General features: G+C 61.1%; 1 protein-coding gene across 1 annotated transcript; it reads right to left on the bottom strand.

Moving 5' to 3' along the window:
• Positions 1–6,016: 6,016 nt before the first annotated feature.
• BCAN (brevican) lies at positions 6,017–18,860 on the bottom strand. The gene is made up of 13 exons (XM_045876042.3): positions 18,770–18,860; positions 17,812–18,186; positions 17,338–17,512; positions 16,516–16,643; positions 15,733–16,026; positions 13,523–13,756; positions 12,364–13,011; positions 8,987–9,094; positions 8,285–8,443; positions 7,662–7,744; positions 7,215–7,359; positions 6,756–6,946; positions 6,017–6,466 (listed from the first exon to the last, which is right to left on the bottom strand). Exons 1-13 carry the CDS (start codon positions 18,858–18,860, stop codon positions 6,359–6,361), a joined length of 2,739 nt encoding a protein of 912 aa, XP_045731998.1. The 3' UTR covers positions 6,017–6,358.
• Between the last annotated feature and the right edge of the window lie 1,660 nt (positions 18,861–20,520).

Here is a 20,520-nt window from a genome sequence, read left to right as displayed (position 1 = left end):
CCTGAACAGGGGGAAGGATGTGAGTTAGAGGTCAGGGCTTCCGGAAAGGGGGTAAGTAGTGGAAGGTGTGTTCTCTTTGGAAATGGCAGTCTGTCGATGCAGCAAGAGAAATGAAGGCTGGACAGTAACAGCGCCATTCGGGGAGCGATAAGAGGAGTGTCACTTTTCAACAGATATTTGCTGAGCACCTACTATGTGTTGTCACTGTGCAGACCCTGAGAATCCGGGGTTCCTTACCCCCTTCTAACTGAACAAGGGCTCCTGAATGGAAGTCACGTTTGAAGAGAGCCGAGGAGGAGGAGGTTGTGGGAGTGCAGAGCCGAGGGGCTGGGGAACCTCACCTGATCTGGGCTGGGGGGGGAAGGGGAGGGAAAGGATCCTAGTCAGAGGGCGCAGCATGTGCGAAATCCTGGGGCAAGACCAGAGAGCCCAGGGGGCTGAGGAGCAGGGGTAAGGCGTGTGTGGCCAGAGGTGGAGGGTGAGGGGGAAGAAGGTTCGCAGGAGGCTAAGGAGAGTCTGGGTCTCTGGGCTGAGGCCTTGCCAGGCGGCCGGGAAGTGTGCACGTCTTCCGGGGGGCGGGGGGCGGGGGGAGCCTCTGATGGCTTGAGGCCATAGGTGGCAGGACCAGGTCTGCATTTTCAGTATAGCCTGTGCTGGCCAGGAGGGGTTTCGGGGAGGCTACTGCAGTGGTCCGAGCAGGCCCACTGGTGGCAGTGGGCACGAAGAGGACAGCAGTAAGGGAAGCAGGATCTCAGCTCTTGGGGGCCCACTGTGGGGGACAGAGGGGGTGTGGCAGCTGGAAGAAGGGGGTCCCATCTTCTGAGCCAGAGAATCCGGAGGAGCTGCCTCGGAGTTCAGGAGAGAGGGCCAGGGTGGAGACAAGAGCAGGAGGGTGGGTGGCCTGGGGGTCACCCAGACAGAGCCCAGGACAGAGCTCCCAGGTACCTACCCGCAGAGAGGCCACACTTGGGCAGGAGCCACAGGAGAGGCCAGGGAGCGGGAGGGCCCCGGGGCCCGCAGCTCAGCGGACCCCGTCCTCTCAGAAAGTTCCAGGAGAGCGCGGACTTTGTCCAGCCCAGGGTCTCTGGGGGCCCAGGGTGCTCAGCAAACAGGTAGGGAATGAATGAGGGCAGGAACTGTGATGAGGTCAGACGACAGGAAGCGTTTCAGAGGGTGGAGTCCCCAGAGGAGGGAGCGAACAGGCAGCACCCAACCCCCCAGCACCCCCCCAACACGAGGACAAGCGGGAGGTTATTCTGGGGCCTCTGCCGGGTAAATATAGCCTCGGAACGGGGTGGGGGCGGGGTGGGGGGCCGGAGGTGGCTTCCTCGGTTTGTATGGGGCACTTCCTTATAAGGCCTTGCAGGCCGCGGCGCCAGAGGGTGAGGTCAGGGGCTGAGCGCTCCGTTCAGCCAGGCTGATGCTGTCGCTGCTCTGCCACCTCGGGGCCACCCGCTGGGTCTCCGAGGGAATCAAAGGCCTGGGCTTTGGGCTCGGGCCAAGGGAGCTCCGAGGGGGGCCTCTTAAAGGGCCGTCGGGCTTCCTGCCGGCTGTGCGCGCCCAGTGGAGGGGTGGGGAGGGTGTCGTCCAGGGTCGTCTGAGAAGGCAGCGCTGGGGCCCCGCCACCTGAGGCTCCATGAGGCTGTGGCTCCCCGGGGTCTAACCTTACACCGCCCCCTGCTGGCTGCCCCTCTCGCTGGGGCCTCTTCAGATCAAACACTTAAGAGTTCATCCATTGCTTCCAAACGCCCTGGCCCCTCAGCTCCCTACGCTCCCCCCCCCCGCCCCTCCTGGGGGACCAGCTGCTGCCACTTGACCCTTTGGTGTCCCAGCTGCTGTGTCTGCATTGGTATCCTTGGCAGGCAGGCAAGAAGGAATGTGGTTTAATTTCAGCTGGAATGTGCCCTCTGGGGTGCCCACAGCGAGGGGAGGGGACGGAGACCAAGCCCACCCGAGCCCAGGAAACCCAAGAAGACTCTGGGCTTGGGGACGGGCCCCCGGGTCCCCCGGGACCCGCTCCCACCCTGCAGCAGAGGCTCTGCTTGGGGGGAGACGGGTCCCACAGCGGGATGGGTCTCCCTGGGAGCTGGGGAAAGAGACGCTTCTTGTGAACGCAGCAGCGCGAGTGGGTAAAGAAAGGACCCAGGCGCCTGTTCCTAAGTCCATGGGCCCACCTTAGAAAGACAGAAGAGTCTCAAGGGACTAAACCAGGAAGGGACTGAATGAAGGAGGAGGGACAGAATGGCCTAAGGTGAGGCCCCCACCCCCCCACCCCCGAATCTGGGGCAGGAAGCAGAAGGAAACAGGGAGCTGTTTCCTGTCTCACATCCACGTCTCTGCTTCTGTCTCTGCTGGGGGGCCCCTTTCCAACCTAGCACCCCCACACCCAGATCACACTCGTCTCTTCTCCAAATTCCAGGAGCAATGGACCTGGCTCCTGCTTTCCCACGTCTTCCCCAGGCCCCATTCTTCCCGGGTCCCCAGGGTGGACGGCCCTCCTGTAACCTGACAATGGGAGGGGGCCCAGACCCCATAGGCCCCTCCAGTCTTGTCCAGGAGCCGCAAGCTCCCCTCCTCCAGCGCCATTCTCCCTGCCCACCCCCATGACTCAGCTGCGGCTCCAGAAATAAACCAAGGCAGATGCCGGGGGGCCACCATCGAGGAACCAGCTCTCAGCAGCTGTGGGCTCAGCTGCTGACAAGCCAGGGCCCCAGGGTCCCAGGAAGGGTTGCTGGAGGCTTTGGGGCTGGGGAGATGCCTCACTGGCTCTGGCCCCTCCTGGGCCCTTGCTCAGTCTTGCTCACCACTCACAAGCCCACTCTCTTTCCCTGTCTCCCCGGTTTTGCCTCTCCACATCTGCTACCTGCTTTTCTCCCTCTCCCTGGTTCCTTGCCAACTCCCAAATCCCTTGGTCTCTCCTGGGCTCCTTCCTTTTCTATTCACCTCACATGTCACAGAGAACTTCAGCTCACCTTGATGGGGAAACTGAGGCACAGAGAGATGTCCCCTGCCAATGCTCCTAAGGGTCCCTAGACACCTCTTGGGGTCCACAGAACACAGGTCAGGGGGCTGTGGACTGCTCCCCTTAAATGCCCCAGTCCCAAGTGGTCAACGGCCCTCCCTGGGCTAACAAGCTAGCCAAAGATTAAAGGAAAACCATCAGGGAATAAACACACAGGCTGCAGATCCACCCACTCAGACAATTAGAGCCAGAGTCCTCCGGTGGGCGAGCGTCCTCACATTCTTCTTCCTTCTCCCTCTTTTCCTGTCTTTCCCCCACTTCCCCACCCCTTCCTCATGTTCTGCTGCTGAGTCTTTCAGTTCTTCCTTCCCAGGAGGAAGCCGGCTGCTTTGTAGCAGGCGGAGTGGAAGTGAGATCTCAGGAAGGACTGTGTGGTCTGGAGGAGGCAGATGCGAGCCAGGGCACCTGGGTCCTCACTTCAGGCAGGGATCGGACTGCAGTCCCCAGGATGAGCCCTCCCAGCCCCGGGGGTCTGACCGGCTGAGCATTTTTGGAAGTCTTTAGGCAGCCAGGACAATGGGGCCCTTTCTCTCCCTGCGCAGGAGACAGTCCTACAGACGTGGTTGAGGCTGGGACAAAGGCCCCAGTGAGGTCAGGGCAGTGTGTGGGAGTTGGGGGTGGGGAGGTGGGGACAGGGGAGGAATGGGGAGGCGGGGTGAGGGTCAGAGCAGTATGGGGGAATGCCGAGGACCATGATAGTGGGAGGGCACCTGGACAGTCCATCTCACCAAACCCTCAGGCTCCTGCCTCCTTCTCTACTTTTTTTTTTTTTTAAGATTTATTTATTTATTTATTTGAGACAGAGAGAGTGAGAGACAGAGAGCACGAGAGGGAGGAGGGTCAGAGGGAGAAGCAGACTCCCTGCCGAGCAGGGAGCCCGATGCGGGACTCGATCCCGGGACTCCAGGATCATGACCTGAGCCGAAGGCAGTTGCTTAACCAACTGAGCCACCCAGGCGCCCTCCTTCTCTACTTCTATCCATTCACTCTGACCTCCTCCCAAGAGAACAGGAAGCCCTAAGGGGTCCCCACGTTAGACAGGTGGGAAAGAGAAGGTAACCACGCTCGGCAGTTCCTAGAGGGGCAGGGTGGGCCCCCCATGAGCATGAAGTGCTGATCCCCCTCCCCAGCCATCTCCCCTGCGCCCCCACGTGCACACACACGCGCGCGCGGGGGTCAGGGCTGGATTCTGTTCACAGTGCTGAGTCATCCCTGCAGCAGCTCCCCCTCCTCCAGGAAGCCCGACAAAGCCAGGAGAAGGCTTCCGTTTCCGGCAGACTTGCTAAAGCAGGTGTTGGGGAGGGGGGAAGACTCCAGTTCCAGCCCTGTGTCAACCTCTGGGCCTCTCCTCATCCACGCGTCAGACGGTGGCCCCCTGCCTACAGGACCCCTGCCTACAGCCGTTGGGGAGACTCAGTGAGGAAGTGTTGGGGACGGGCCGGGAAACCAAAGCCCCTCCAGCTCCCTGCCAGGAGCCCTCTGGGGGATCCCCCTGCCGTCTCGACTCCATCTCTGTGAGGATCCGTATCTCAGACAACCCCCCTTAGGAGCCCAGGGACAGGCACTGCCCCTTCCTCAGCCTTCTCTTCAGGCCCTACCTTCAAGGGGCCACCTTGGTCTTGATCCACTCAGTTCCCGCTAAACGCCTGACGTCCCTAACAATGCACTGACGAGGCAATCGCAGGGTAGTACAGAATGAAGTGGGGTCTACTCTGGCCCCAGGATCGTTTTCCGCCTGTAGCTCCTGAGGAAACAGCCCCATTCCCTCGCCATGGAGGCTGGGTTGTGTGGGGAGGGCGGAGGGTGGGGCCGGTGAGCCCGGGTGAGGAGAGGAATGCGGGGGGTGTGGGCCTGGAAGTCATGCACCCGAGACCGCCGGCTTGGGGTGTCCGTGCAGGGCGGAGACGGCCCAGGAGCCGGGCAGCGCGGCCCCGGCCCGGCCTCGCCTCGCTGTCTCTGGGTCTCTCCCTGGGCTCCCGGCCCTCTTGCTCCTCTGATCTGCCTCCTGCCTCTGGGCTGTGCAGGTTTTCCCGACTTCCAGGAAAAGGAATCGAAGTGCCCTGCGGGTGAGTGATGACGGGCAGGCGCCCGCAGACGCGTGCGCGCGACGGGGTGTGCATATGCGTGTGCCTGTACCCTGGGGGCCCGGCCCCGCGGCGGCAGGGGTCCCCCCACCGCGAAGGCCCAGGAAGGACGGGCCGTGCGCCGCGGTGAGGGACACACGCACTCATGGCCCGTCCTCCTCTCCCCAGTTCCGAGAGTGACCTCACCATCCCAACCCCGCTGACTCACAGCCCCCGGGGCCAGCGCAGCCTGGCCGGAAGTCACCCTCTGCCCGCCAGCCCGCTACCCCCTTCCCCACCGCGGCTGCTCCGAACGAGAGGTCGCGGCGCCCCCTGGCGGCCTCCCGGACTCCTGCGGCTCCTCCCGCCCGGCCCCACTCACGCACGCGCACACGGCACGCTCAGGCTGCCTTGCGGCGCCCTCTGCCGGTCACAGCTGGGAGAACTACCAGGTCCCTCCCGGAGCCCAGCGCACAGCAGGGCTGGGGACGTCTGCCCGGCCCTTGTCTTGCTGCCCCATTCTCCCGTCTCTGCTTCCTCTGCTGGAAGTAAGCCCTCCTGCAGTCTGGCCCCCAGACCTGCATTCCCTTCACCCTCACCCTCGAGAGAAACCCCCCCTTTGGGAACCTCCGAACTGGGCCACCAAGGCACGGGGCCTCCCCGCCTTCCTCTGTGGGCCCTCCGTCCCTCTCCCTCCCCAGACTGTCCAGGTCAGCTTGACTGGACACTCTGTCACTCCAGCTCCTTCCCAACACCCTGATCCTGTCCCCCAGCTCCCGTGAGCTCCTTCATTCCGTAAATCGGCACTGGGCCGCTATTCCTTGCCAGCACTGTTCTCTCCACTGACATCTTGGGGACTTCTCTGACCTTCAGAATCTAATCAATATCCTGGGAGGCCCAGCCCAACCCCACTCTCCTCTCTTTCTCTCTCTCATACAGAAGCATCAAACGCAGCTTTATTTCCTGCTGGTTATACAGGTACTCCATCCTGCAAACCCATTCCCTGGGAAATCTGAGAGTGGGTGGACCACGTGCCTCCCAGGGGAACAGAGGGGACAGGATGGCAAGGAGAGGGCAGTTGAGGCACTTAGGGTCTTCCTTGAGGCCCTGGGGGGGAAACCTGATGCCCAGGGTAGGGGTGAGAGGGAGCTGCCCCGTACTTCCCACAGACCCGTGGACTCCAGCTCCACCCCTCTCCTGTTGTCACCTGCAGTGGAAAGAGGGTGGGGGGAGAGGGCGGTGCTGGGGGTGGCAGTGTTGAAGGCCTTGCTGTCTAGGGACCCGGGGCGGGACTGGAAGGAGGGGTCAGCAGTGCCTTCCAGCGTCCCAGGAGCCTCCCTTGATGTCCTTCTGGGGCCTTCAGTGGGTGCAGAGCTCGAGCCTGGGAAAGACAGGCACACTCAGCCTCTATGCTGGGCTCCTCCCTGTGTCTCAGAGCCTGCCCTCTGGGGTCATGATCTCATCAAAACACTTGCCCGGGCCAGAGTGTGGCCAATGCTCTCAGACTTCAGCACTGAAAGGGATCCCAGAGCATCCCCCCACCCCGCCCCGTTGCCTCAGAAGGTGGCAGCGATGGCAGCAAGGTCCCACAGCCAGTGGCTGGTGGAACTGGGACTAGAGCCCAGGGCTACTGTTGGCTAGCCCCCCACCAGCATCCTCCCAGCACTCACAGGCCTGCGGGGCACACAAGAGATCTGGGGGGGCTCCCAGCGACCATTCTCCTGGCAGCGGATCAGGGGCAGGTTGCGCTGGGTCAGCCCCTCCCGGCACTGGTAACGAAGCACCGTGTCTACTTCATAGCGCAGCCGTGGGCGGCCAAACACTTGAGCCAGGGGCAGCTCTGGTGGAGGCCCACAGGACACTGCAGGGGGGACACAGTCAAGAACTGGGAGCCTGGCTCTGTGGGTGACAGTTCCCAGGATCGGGATGCGGGGGGGGGGGGGCGGGGAGGGCCACAATGTGATGCAAAAAAGAGCAGAGGTTCCTAGTGGACCCACCTCATTTGTTATCTCCCCCTTGCCCATGGCCTGGGACACCTTTCTGACTCCTCTGTAGCTTTGCCCCCTCCTTCTACACACACACCAGTGGCGGGTCGTCTTGGCCCCCTCCTCCCCCGTGCCCGGCCTCACCCAGCCCCATCTTGCAGGTATAGGACAGGTGGTAGTTGCAGGGTACATCGCTCCATTGTCCCTGATCATGCCACACCATGACCACGCAGTTCTCTCCGGACAGGAAGTAGCTGTCAGGCTGCCCAGGATTCCAGTTCTCATAGAGCTGGGGGGACGTGGTGGAGGGGGGGGTTGAGGGGGAGAGATGGACCTAGAGGGCCCGAGAAGGAGGGTGGGAGGGGCACTAGAAAACAGGGGGCCCAGGAGGTGAAAGGACAGGTCGTGGGCTTTGGGGGGAGGGATGATGGGAGGAGAGAGGAACGCAAGGAAGGGAGGCCGGCCCAGGGAGAAGAGGGACAGAGAAGGGACCAGGAAAAGGAGGGTGAGGGATGAGGTCACTGGGGGTGGAGGGCAGAAGGGCTTGGAAGAAGCGACCTAGCCAGCTAAAGGGCAGCCGGAGCCTCTCACCAGGGGGACGCCATCTGACCACAGGAAATCGCCTTCGATGGTCCGGTCGTTGAGCCCGATCCACTGGTACTCGCGGTATCGACCTGGGGAGGAAGCGCGGGCGGACGCAGGGGTGCAGTGAGCCCCGCTGCCAGCAGGTGGCGCCGCTCCCCGTTCCCGCCAGACCCAGCCCGCGCTTCCCGGTTTTCCAGTCGGTCCGTCCGACCTCGGCCCGCGGACGCATAGAAGGCACGGCCCGGGCCGGGCGGAAGGGGTGGGGGAGAAGAAAAATATCAGCAGGGCCAGAAAAGGGAAACTGGAGAGAGAGTGGGGGAGCCGATGGAGGCGGCAGAGCCAGGGAGGCGGGGAGGGGCCGCAGGGGGCGTCGGGCGGGCGCAGGTGGACCTCCTGCGCCGGCCTCAGCCGGGTCCTGGGAAGCCCCGCTACCCACGCGCGGAGCGCGAGGGAGGGAGGGAGAACGGAAACCGGAAGGAATGAACGAGGTAAACCAAGTCCTGAGTACCCGGATTAATGAACAAGGGGGGTAATTAATCCACACACTCACTCGTGATTAATGATCGGTTAATGAGTGAGTGAGAGCGAGCAGGTGACGGGGGTCCCCTCCAGCCCCGCCCCCAGCCCACTGTTGATGAAGTCCTGCTCCTCGGGCGTGCTGATGCTGGCCAGGTGCGCGCCGTGCAGCCGGCACTGGGTCTCCGCCTCCTCCCAGCTGCTCCGCGTGGAGAAGTGCTTGTAGCAGGCCCCCTGGAAGACGTCCCAGCCGGGGCTGCAGAAGCGGAGGCCTGGGCACAGAGGGGTGGCTCACTGAGGCGGGGGGGGGGGGGGGGGGCACGGCCCTCCCGCCGCCGCAGCCTCGGGGGGCGGGGCTAAGGGGCAGGAGGCCGGGCGCCCAAGGGCCCCGGGGAATGGGGGCGAGGAGGAGCCCCGAGAGGCCCCGGTGCAGGGGCCTTGATGGTTTCGCCCTCTGAGCGCCAGGGACCAAAGAGGGCGAGGGCGGGAGTCCCGGACTGGGTCTCCGCAATCCTCCATCCTAGAGAAGGGCTGTGCCCTCCTCTCTTCCCAGAAGAGAACTGGCAAGTAGGGCCAGAGGCAGGTGCACGCTGTGCACTCCTCGCTGGGGGACCGCTTGAGAGAGGTATGTGTGGTCCACTTAACAGATGAGGAAATCGAGGGTACGGCTCAGAGAGGTTATGTGATTTGCCTAAAATGGGGATTCATTAATGACAAGGCCCAAATCGGTGCCCTCCCTCTGGGGTGCAGAGCTAGCACACTGCGGCAGGGTCCAGGCCTCAGCTCTACCCCCCACCGCCCCTCAACACACTCACCAACATCACACAGGTCCCCCCCATGGCCAGGCAAACACAGGCAGCGGATCCCCTCCTCCTCCTCCAAGCACGTCCCACCATTGTGGCATGGGCTGGGGACACAGTCACCTGAGGGGGGAGAGAAGTGAGGTGGGGGCAGCAGGGGGCACAGCTCTGCGGCCTGAGCCCCCCAGAAGAGGGCTCAGAGAGCCCACAGCCCCAACCTTCTTGTCTTGGGAGCTCTCACGGCACCTTAGCGGTCAGCCCAACCCTAAGTTCTGGGTTCCTCTCCCATGCTGACCCCCCTCAGCACCTCCCCTTCAGCATCGTCTCAGCCCTGTGCTGGCCATTGCCGTGGCCACCAGTGTGGACCCAGGGTAACAGGCTGGGGGAAAGTGGCCAGGAAGGCCCCCAGAACCCAACCCCACGAAAGGGAAAGACACTGGGCTGTGGGTCACGAGAGCCGGACTCTCATCTCGCTCCTGGCTCTGCTGAGTGACATTGCGCAGGTCACTTTACCCCTCTGGGCCTGGAGGCTAGTCCCCCACCTGCTTGTCTTGGGGCCAGGTCCCTGACAGTTCTGTACAGTTTAGGTGGGCTGGGTGAAACCGGAGGAGAGGCCAGCCACCGTAGCGACAGGGAGCTGAAGCTGGTCCCTTACTGCTTCTGGGACCTGATGTTCAGGGGTGGGGGCAGGCTAGCTATTCTTCTGCTGTCTAGAGGAGGGGGTAAAGTCCACCCCAGAAGCACCAATGGGAAGCACTATCACAGTGAAGCACCAACGTTATTTCCCTGACTCTATGCCCTCATCGCCGCCCGCCCCCCAGGAATGAAGCTGTGGGCTCCCACAGTCCTACAGTGCCGGCTCCTCACACTCTCTCAGCACCATGCAGCCTCTTGCCTCCCCTCTTATCTCCCCAGACTCCCCTCCACTGCGGGCTTTCTGCACATTCCCCAGCCTAGAAACCCCTCGGATCCATCTCTCCCTTCTTCTGGCACTCTCTCCTCCAGGCAGTCTTCTTAGACTGACACAGGACCCTGAAGGCCTGCCATCTGTTGTCTGGCTGGGTCACCTGCCTTCTCCTCTGGACTCTCCTCCTTTGGATCCTGGGATGGGAGGTGGCTGCCCTTAGACAAGGCCCGAGGGCTGGATGGGCAGATTTCACTCCTTCTGGTCCAGGAAGGGGAAGATGGTCCCACAGACTGACAGTGCAGGGCTGGGCTTTCAGCTTGGAAGGGGAAATCAGCCCTGAGCGGGACTCTTCAGAGCAGGCCATACCCCTAGCAGCCAAGGGCAAGGCCCACTGTGCTTCCCTTGGGCTAGAAGGGGGAGGAGAAGCTGGAGGTGATCCCAAGAATTTTGCTGGGATGACCTAGCTGTTTGGGGTGAAATGAACCAGCTGTTCCAGCACCCCACTCTGTCACCTCCCCTCCTAGCCTGCCAATAGTTTCTTCCAAGCTGCCAGCACTAGCTCCCCAGGCAAAGGGGGAGGGGAGCTGTTTTACTTAACCCATGAAGCACCAGGCCCCACAGAGGGTAGGCGTCCTAAAGCCCCTTCCATTCCTCACACTTTCCTGGGGGACAGAGACTTCCAAACTTGCTTCCCCACCCAGGCCATGAGGTCCCTCCCCTGGCTGTAGGGGGAAGAACCTGACCTAGGACGGACAGAGTGGACGTGAAGGAACTCTTCTGGAGACATTCTGCTCTTCCTTCCTCCCCCTCTTGGGGCCACCTACTATACACGACCAGAAAGCTCTTCCCTCCTGCTGCAACAGCAGGCCGAAGGACACCCCTCCGCCTCCTGGTGGGGTAACTAAGATACCGCAGAGACTCCACTGCTGCTTCTCTTCCCACCAAACCCCCTCCCAACCCACACAGCAGCCAACTCCAAGGCCAGCTGGGCAGGGAGCCAATGGTTGAAATGGGCAAGGCTGGGTGTGATGCAGGGGCCCCTAGCCCACCCTAGACCATCTAGGAAGGACGGTCCTGGGACTGGGAGGACCCCAGCCTTCTCCAGGGTCTCCATTGGGAAGCTCAACCTTCCCTGTGTCAGTGGGACTTCTCTCAGACCCCAGAACCTAACTCCGCACTCCTTGCCCTCTACATTTCCTCTCCATCCTCGCCTCCTGGTTTGTGTCTTCTCCAGCATCTGGGACTTTGAGATCCTTTGGGTTCAAGGAGAGTGAGGCCATTCTTCCGAGGGGTGAGGTGGTCATTAGTGCAGGGGCCAGTGAAGGAGGGGGTGGCTGTGGGCAGTGGGATGAAAGTTAGATCCCGTCCCCCTGCTGAGTTGTGATGGGGAGGCTGGGGTACCCGGGTGCCAGGGATGGGCTTCAACACTAAGATGGACTTCCTCCATCACTAGTCTGTATGTATAGCTCTAGAAGGGAGCCACCAAGATGCATCAGAAGTGAATACAAGTGCACACACACTCTCAGGCTGGCGGAGGTTTCTCCCCATCAGGAGTGAGGGACTACAACTCCCGGCAGTCCCGCAGACTGACGGACCCCGACTCCTCTGTACATTCAGATTTGGGCTCGTGGCAGTCAGGAAGGAAGGCAGAGGAGAGCCTGAGGGGGGAGGATGAGGGACCAGTGAGCGTGTTAGAAGGGAGGACAGGAAAATGCACTCGCTGAGGATGAAGAGGAGGAGGCAGAGAGGCGCAGAGAGCAAGGGAGAGAGGAGAGGGAGAAACAGGGTGCGAAGGGGAGCATCATAGAGTTGCCCGCAACACAAATCCAAGGAATGAAAAGGGCAGACAGCTGGGGATGGAGACAGAGGGTGCCAGAGTTTTGGTTATAAAGTGGTTTAATAGAGATTTATTTCCAAGGCTTGTTTTCCATGAAACAGTCGAAAAAATACTTCACAGAAGTAGTCGCTTAAGGCTCTGTGGGGATAAGGGCTCTCCTAGACCCCAGAGGCTGAGGGCAGGGATGGAATCCCAGGCTTCCCTGATATCAGTGGGGTGGCTGAAGGGGATGGCACACTGGAGGGGGAGGGGGTAGCAGGAGAGGGGCCTGGGCCCCAAAGAATACAATAAGCCCCCGGGGCACCTAAGGTGCATGAGGCTGGGGGTGATCTGTGGGGCCGGTGAGTCACAGGTGGAGAGCCAAGGGCAGGAAAGGGCCCCAGGTGGTCAGTGGTGAGGCTGGAGTCACAGGGTGGGGCCACGGAGTTGGGGGTCATGAGGTGAGAAATCAGAGAGCGGGGATGGATGTCACAGGTGCGGCATCCAAGACTGGACACCCGCAGGTAGAGGTGTGTAGGAGAATGAAGGCAAAGGATAGGAGAGACTGGGACAACGGGGGTTAAAGGACCATAGGTCATGTGACCCAGAGCTTAAGGGGGAGAAAGGGAAGGAGGAGAAAGAGGAAGGTCGAGCCTTGGGCAAAGTTACCTGATGAGGGGGCCACGGCCACTCCACCTTGGCTGGCGCTGTCAGTGGGCAGCACTGGCTGAACCCGCACTGAGGTCCCTGTTGGGACAGTTCTTCCAGAATTCTCTTCAGAGGGGGCCTCCAGTTCCCTGGCACTCTCAGGGGCCCGTGTGGCTGGAAGCAGGGCAGGGGAATCCTCAGAGCTCCCTGTCTCCTCATTCTCTCCTCGAGGGACCCCAGACAGCTCAGGACCACCAGCCTCCTCCCCCACCTCTCTCTCCCCAACCGGAGTGGAAGGTGGCGTGGATGCCAGTTTCCCGTTCCTGGGAGTGGGTAGAGTCTCAGTGGGTGGTCCAAGGACCCTTGGAGGCCTGGGAGCCTCTGGCTCTCCATCGGGAGGTGGTGATGCACCAGGCTGTAGGACTGCACTCGCTGGTGGTGGGGATGCGTGGGAGAGCGATTCCTCTAGGGCTAGCTCAGTGTGGAGAGGAGTCTCTGGGTCCGGGCTGCTGAGCTCGCTGGGCCAGGCCCACAGGGCCTCATCTTCCACCTCCTCCTCTTCCTCCTCTTCTTTCTCTTCTTCATCTGTGTATTTCTCTTCTTCCTCCAAAGCCTTGCCTTCCTCTTCTGAGGACCCCAGGGGAGGTACAATGGATTGCGCTTCGAATTCTAGACAAAGCACAGATGGTTCAGCACCAGGGACAGCACCCCCCCCCCCCCCCCCCCCCGACCGGAACACTGCAGGGGAGGGGTGGGAAGGGGAGGCCTGGGGGCGAGGGGAAAGGCTGCCCCTGGGATAGGCTGTCTTTGCTCCCCACCAGAAGACCTTCAGCTTGAGCAGCAATACTGAGACTACCTGGAGAACGCTCTGTGAGCACTCATTAGCCCAGGAAAAAAACACAGTCATTGTATCTCTCTCTCCTAGGCTTGAAATCCTCTAGTCTATTTTGGGTAGCTAAGGGGGAGGAGGGAACAAAGGAGGGAGCACCCTCCTCCCCAGACCCAGAGAGTTGGGAGTGGAATGTGCTGGAAAGGCAAGGGTTGGGAGATTACTGGAGAGATGCCCTGCATCGACAAGATGCTGAGAAAGAACAGGACAAGTCGTGCCAGCCGTAAGCCCAGCAGCACCCTGGGCTTACACCTTCACCCCCACCTTTTTTTGCTAGGGGACTCCAGTTACCGAGAAGGGTCCTCGGGGCCTCTGCTGGGTCTTCTGGAGTGGAGCTTCCATCCGCGCCATCCTCCACGATAGGGATGGAGTAAATGGCTCCCCGGGACTCGCTCTCCACAGTTTCCCGAGGCAGCTGAAGTTCCTCCAGGGTCTCTGTCACCGTGACAATGGCCTCCAGCCCATCAGAGGCTGGGTCCAATGCTGGGTCGGAGGCCTCAGGCGTGGCGGACGGCTGGGGAGAGTCTGTGTCAGGAGGGAAGTGCCAGTGGGAGGTTAACCAGGTGGCTCTGCCCTCTAGCCACAGCCGTGGACAGACCCACGGTCTCAGCACTGGACTCAAAGACCATGAGACTCTCTCAATTCTCACTCATCCTTCCTGTGGAGGACCCAGGGGACCCAGGGAGCACGGAGGGAGTTCATCACTTGTTCCTCAAGAATTAATCAAGGGCCCACTCTGTGACATGCCAAGCATTCTTCTGGGCACTGAGGATACAGTGAAGAACAGTAAGCAAGCCTCCTGCCCTAAGGGAGTTTATAGCCTAGCTACAGATAACAAACAAAAAAACATATATTATAATGTTATCATATAAAGAACAATTAGGCAGAGTCAGGAGACAGAATGGTGGGGAATACTACTTTAGACAGAGTGGTCAGGAAAGGCTCAGGAGAGAGACAGTCCCTTGAGTAAGGAGATGGAGGCAGAAGGATAGAGAGGTGGTCTCAGCACCTTGGGACCCTGCTCTTGGAGCAAGGTGTGAGGGCTCCCAGGGCTCCCAAGACTTTTGAAATGGAAGGGGACAGGTGGCCAACACCCAGGAGAGCTGAAGGGCGGAGTGCGGGAAGGACATTCAGCAGTCACCACCTGAGGGTCTCAGCATTGGGGCAGGAGGGCAAAGACAGGGGCTACCCCATCCTTCAGGGAGCTGCTCCCTTCAAACAACTGGAGCTTTAGAAAGGATTACCTGTCTTTGGAGAAGAGAACCAAGATCAGAAAACCAATGAAGCGATGGTGGCATTGGGCTAAGAAAAGCCCCGAGGGCTGTGAGTGCTCAGCCAGACGTGACGGCACAGCACGTCCTGCCCCCATCACCTGCTCCAGTGAGCCTTGCTCCTGCCAGGCGAGCAAAGCCATGCCCTTGCCCGCCTCTGTCCTCCACCTGTTCCCAACCGGTCATCCTCTCCCTCCCCCTCCTCTCCATTCAGCTGCTCTTTCCAAGTCTTTCTGGGACAGTGCTCAGCACATAGTCATGAGCAGTGCAAAGGCATGTTCCCTGCAATTGTGATCGTCATCATCATCCCTCTTCCAGTTGGCCTTCCCAGATGGACCTGCCTTCCTATGGACTTCACTTCCCCACCGCTCCCTTGCCCCGGACTAAATATATTTGGAGATCTGTCCCAGCAGAAGTAATGCTTTTCTCTCAGTCTCTCCTCATGCTGGGAGCAAGGCATCTTATCTTCTCTTGGACTGGAGGCTCCCATGGCACAAGTGTCTTTCCCCTTCAGACCAGGAGCTCCCTGGAGGTAAGGGGATTCTCCTTTCATTTCTGCCTCCAGCCCAGTACTGTGGGCTCACAAGTGCAGTGAAGACCCAGACACCCCATGACTGTCAGCCACCCTAGATCTGGGCCTTGTGCCTCTGGGGGTCCCAGGCACTGCCTTCCCATCAGCCCCCAATATAAGATGTGGTCAGAAAGCCATCTCTACACCCAACTGTCTTTGAGGATCTGCTCCCTGTGGGGGGAATTGTGTCTGTCCATCAACACTTGGTGGTTAAAGATCTGACACCCTCAAGCTGAAGGTTCTGGAAGCCCCGTGAGGGCTCTTGAGGGCACGATGTTAACTGGAGCACACCATTCATTGGATTCAGAGAATGTCCGTCATCTCTGCTCTACTAATGAGCTGACCAGAAATGGAAACCTCTCCAACCGCCCAAAACTGAAGAGGTGGCTTTGACCCTGGAGAGGCAAGCCATGGATGGCTGAAGGGAAGGCAGGTGGGGGGCACAGAGAGGCAGGTGTTCCCCGGGGCCACACAGCTCAAGCCAGAAGGCATAAGCAGAACGAGGACCCTAGGTGCCAAGCCGAGCGTCACCCAGGCCTCCTTCAGGCAAGCGGCAAAGACGGGAGAAACGTGGGTCCGAGCCGCGGTGGGGCCCCGGCTCAGCTCTGTGTCCCTGACAGAGAGCGGGCCGTCTCAACCTCTGCAGGGAGGTCGCTCACCTCGGAAGCAGTAGACGTTGAAGCGGCTGTGCTTGTTGGGGAAGCCAGTCTGGTTGGGGAAGAGGAAGAGTGTCTTGACGCCCGGCAGGCCGCCCCCGCAGCGCTGGCTGGGCCTGACGATGGGGTAGCGCACGCTGCCATCAGCCAGCCAGCCTGGGCTGCAGCGGTCCAGGCCGCCATCCCAGGCTGCATACAGCTGGCCCGTGGTGGCGATCTCCGCACCCCGCTCCCGGCAGTATGCCCATGCCTCCTCCAGCGTCAGCTTGTCTGGAGGGGCGCCCAGGAACAGCTCTCCTGGGAGGGGAGACGAGGCTGGGTCACCGGAAGCTGGGAGCCCCTTCCACCCTGGGCTCCCGCAGAGACCCTCGGCTGGCCTCTCTGGGCCTCTGTCTCCGCATCTGAGACATGCCATCAACTACCCTATTTCAGGTCAAAGCTCGGGTAGAGCCTCGGGATAGATGTCACTACTCCGAGGGGCCTGGCTCCACTTCCTCATCCGCAAAGAAGGAGTGAGGCCCAGAGATGCTAAGAGGTAGAGAGATGCGCAGCAGGTGGCAGCAGGGTGAGACCCAGAGCCAGTCTCTGGCCACCTGCCTAGGCTTTGGCCATGAACTTGCTTCCATGACAGTGTCCGCAGGGTGGGGCCTGGGTTGTTTCTTTGGATGCCCCCTGGATGCCCGCTTGAACACATGAGGGATGACAGGTCCAGCAAGGCCCCAGGAGGACCTCTGGACAGCGCTGGACGAGGGCGGAGAACCCCGAGAACCCCTCACCCCCGATCACCATTTAGGTCTTCGGCATAGCAGTAGACGTCATAGAGGTCGTCAGGGTCCACCACGCCGTAGTTCCGGACCCCAGGGAAGCCATCCATGTCTCCATAACAGGCCTCTCGTGGGGTCTGTATGGGATACCTGGGACCGAGTACAGACACCTTCATCAGGGAGCCCTCCAGGGATGCCCCTCCTGAACCACACTGCCTTTCAATGCAGCCAGCTGTCTTCCCGGTTCTGCAGGGACACACCCCAGGGCAGGCCAACCTCGTTGCCCGGAGGCAGGGGGGCCCCGGATGGCTAGCCTGAGACAGCAGGAAGCCCCCTGCAGAACCAGGGCCCACCTCAGACACAACTAGAAACCCCCGGTCCTCAGCCCCCCCCACCTCACGGTCTGGTCCTCAGCCCCCCCACCCACCTCAGGGTCTGGTCCTCAGCCCCCCCCCACCTCAGGGTCTGGTCTTCAGCCCCCCACCCACCTCACGGTCTGGTCCTCAGCCCCCCCCACCTCACGGTCTGGTCCTCAGCCCCCCCCCACCTCACGGTCTGGTCCTCAGCCCCCCCCCACCTCACGGTCTGGTCCTCAGCCCCCCCCACCTCACGGTCTGGTCCTCAGCCCCCCCCACCTCACGGTCTGGTCCTCAGCACCCCCCCCACCTCACGGTCTGGTCCTCAGCCCCCCCCACCTCACGGTCTGGTCCTCAGCCCCACCCACCTCACGGTCTGGTCCTCAGCCCCACCCACCTCACGGTCTGGTCCGCAGCCCCCCACCCACCTCACGGTCTGGTCCGCAGCCCCCCACCCACCTCACGGTCTGGTCCGCAGCCCCCCCCACCTCACGGTCTGGTCGGACAGCCAGCCAGCGTCACACTGCTCATAGCCCCCGAGGTAGGCGGCGTAGAGCTGCTCTGGGGTGGCGATGCGGGCTCCGATGCGGGCACAGGCCTCCTGGGCCCCCACGAAGGAGAAAGCATAGCGGGCAGAGCCTTTCCGGTAGAGAAAGACGACCCCTGGGGGATAGAGAGGAGCCCTGAGGCAGGACCACCCCCACACTGGCCTCCCCTCACCCTCCTTGTCACTCCCCTGCACACAAAGGGTCAAGTCCAAATTGCGTTCAGTTTGCAGCATGCGGGGCTTCAGCTAGACTGTGAGTAGGATTTCCTCCACCCGGAGAGAGAGAGGAGGTCACCAAGGCCTGTATCTGCTCACTCCTTTTCCAGCTCAGTGAGCGCCTTCCACGTGTGCTTGCTTGCCCCCTCGGACGGAGGGCTCCCTCCCTGCGGGAACCTCCCTCTGTCCTGCCCCTCACCTTTGACCTTGACCTCCACAGCGTCGCTGCTGTCATCTATGCCGTGCTGGACTTCGCAGCGGTAGATGCCCGAGTCGTTGGGCCGCAGCTCGCTCAGCACCAGGGACACGTCGGTGAGTGACGCCGGGTAGGCAGGCAGCGCCACGCGGAACCGGTAGGCCTCGCTCACCTTGACTCGCAGCCCCCGCGCCACCAGCACCTCGGCCTCACGGCCCCCGGACAGGAAGGTCCACTTGACCCGCGGGGAGCCCAGCACGGCCCGGCGGCTCGGTGGCAGCCGCAGGTAGTGAAGGTGGCACGGGATGGTGAGGGCGCCACCCAGCACGCCCTGCACTGGTCCGTCGCCTGCGATGCGCACGCGGAAGGCCCGGTCCTCTGTGGGTGGGCGGGTGGATGGGGCCAGCTGGAACTTGGGTGTGGGTCCGCAGGGTCCCACCTGGTTTCTGAGCCTGCCCGGATTCCTCCCACCCACACCTCCCGCATGCCCGCTCTAGGACCCCAGACCCACCCCAGACCCTCTACAGATCCTTCCCCAAGTCTCCCAGTCAGTTCCTCCCAAGAGTGGCCCAGTACCACCCCAGGATCCCCGGGGCCCACCCCAGGTCTAACCTGGTCCCGGGTCCTCCAGCTCTGGCCTCAAAATTTCCCCTCTGTTTCCCTCAGACTCACCTTCGGGATTTCTCCCCACTCTACCCTTTTCTGCCTCCCAGCCCCATCCACTGGTCCCATACCCTAGAGATCAGCAGCCTTGCACCTACTGTCCCTTCCCGGCCCTCCCCCAAGTTTTCCCTGCCTTACCCAGAGCCCACAGCTCATCCCTTTATTTCCAAGTGTCCCAGACCGGACCTTTTCCCCACAGTGCCCCCAATCCTCTCTCTCCCCAGGTCCTCCAAGGCCACCCCCTTCCACAGGGGTGATGCAGGAGACAGAGACAGTGACTCTGAGTGGGGTTGCTTACCTGAGCTGTCCCCCTCCAGGGCATCAGCGGAGGCCGCAGGGCCCTGGGTCAGGGCCAGGGCTGCCAGCAGGAGCAGGAATAGTAGGGCCATGCTCAGGCTGGTGGAGGGACTTGAGGAGGAAAGATGGGGTTAGACTTCAAGATGGACTTCCCCTGGCTCCCGACCACATCCATGGGGACTCGCACATATTGTCACCCAAGAAGCCCACTGTCCCCACCTCACTGTTAACTCCCTTGTTTCTGATCCTGTCTCCCCACCGGGGGATTCTTCCTAGGAACCAAGACCCGGGTTCTAGTCAACTTGCTGAGTGACTTAAGGCAAGTTCCGTAACCCCTTCGGGTCTTGTGACTTGTGAAGGTCAGCAACCCTCCTGGGTTGTGATGAAGCTACGGGCTTTAGAGCACTTTCTATCCTAAAGCCCCCATACAGATGCACAGCACCAGGCACACCACAGGGGCTCAATAAATGCTTATACATGAGTGGTGGGTGCTATTAACTTAACAATTCCCTGTGCTCTTCCCATGCCAGGCTCCTTCCTTGAACCCAGAGCCTCCCCCTCCCCCAGCACCCCTCCAATATTCCCTTCCCATCCCTTCCTCCCTGAGTACCATAGCCACCTAGCCTCCTCCAGGAGGGCCTCCTAGACTGAACCTGGGCAATGCACAACTTCTCTCTAGCCCTACCCCACTGTTACTTATAAGGAAACTCTTTACTCCTAGCATCCTCCACCCCCTCCTTGGCTGCCCTCTCCCTTCTTCTTCCCAGCCTTCCTTTCTGCCTGGCACGGGCTTTCCCACCGGATCTCCTGGCTCAGAAACCAGCTGGGACAAAGCCCCTGTCTCTGCCAGTCTGGCCTCCATCCAGCCTCTCCCTTCCCCCACCCCAGCCCTAGGCTGGGGGGTGGGCTAAAGGAGGGTGAGACTAAATGGGAGGGGCCATGTCCCTCTTGCCCTTGGTTATCAGACACTCTGAGAACCCAGAATAGTCCTCTGAAGATCTCAAGGCAGTTACACTTTCATAATGGAGGGATGGGGGGGGTGACATTGAGAAATGGGACCCAGAGAGGGATAGGGCTGACCCTGGTCCCCAGCAAAGCCAAGTCAGGTGCCAGGCCAATGTGCCTGAGGGAGGGAAGGCTGCAGAGCTGGCGTCTAACAACATCTGTAAGGGTCGGGCTAGGAGAAAAGCACGAAGACCCAGGTCTACCAAGGACTAGGCCAACGGTGCAGCAGGAGGGATGCAAGTTAGACTACAGGCAAGACTTCCTAGCGATCAGGTTCATTCCCACTACAGGCCCATTGTGAACAAAGAAAGAAAAGTAGTCCATCTACTTTGCCCTCTCAGGTTCTGCCTTCCTGCATGTCTACCCCCTTCCTGAGCCTGAGCTGCTGGGAAATTTCTCTCTTCTCCCAAATTCTCCCAGGGATCTCAGTTCCTCCTTGGAATGCCTCCCACCTACAACACCTCCATTCCCCCCACTCCGGCTGGGCTTCATTTCCTCGGGGTCAGACTGGGGGAAGGAGTGACAGGGGCCAGACATCCAGGGTCTTTCTCCATGGGGCCAGATCAGAGGCTGCTGAGACCAGCTCTGGGCATGGGGGCCCTTGGGAGGACTGCTTTCTGGGGTAGGAGGGGGGACCATTTGGCATGAGCAGCCAGTGCCTGCCAGACGCTGGGCAGACCGTTTGCCTTGCATTTGAGCTGGGCCAGGTCCTGGGCCAGGCCCCTTTCTGGCACCCTCCCTCCCCTC

This window comes from Mirounga angustirostris, unplaced genomic scaffold, assembly GCF_029215605.1.
Source record: "Mirounga angustirostris isolate CCGP_5_RB_7025 unplaced genomic scaffold, mMirAng1.0.hap1 SCAF_6, whole genome shotgun sequence".
In the NCBI taxonomy this organism is placed as follows: domain Eukaryota; kingdom Metazoa; phylum Chordata; class Mammalia; order Carnivora; family Phocidae; genus Mirounga; species Mirounga angustirostris.
Note: the sequence above shows the minus strand (reverse complement) of the source record. Positions and strands in the feature narration are given on the sequence as shown.

Coding starts and splice junctions, on each gene's coding strand:
- BCAN (XM_045876042.3), bottom strand. CDS start 18,860: ATGGCCCTACTATTCCTGCTCCTGCTGGCAGCCCTGGCCCTGACCCAG. Junction 13,012..13,522: donor GGCCCCGAGGACCCTTCTCG/GTAACTGGAGTC, acceptor TGCTTTGTCTAG/AATTCGAAGCGCAATCCATT. Junction 6,947..7,214: donor TACCTGCAAGATGGGGCTGG/GTGAGGCCGGGC, acceptor TCCCCCCTGCAG/TGTCCTGTGGGCCTCCACCA.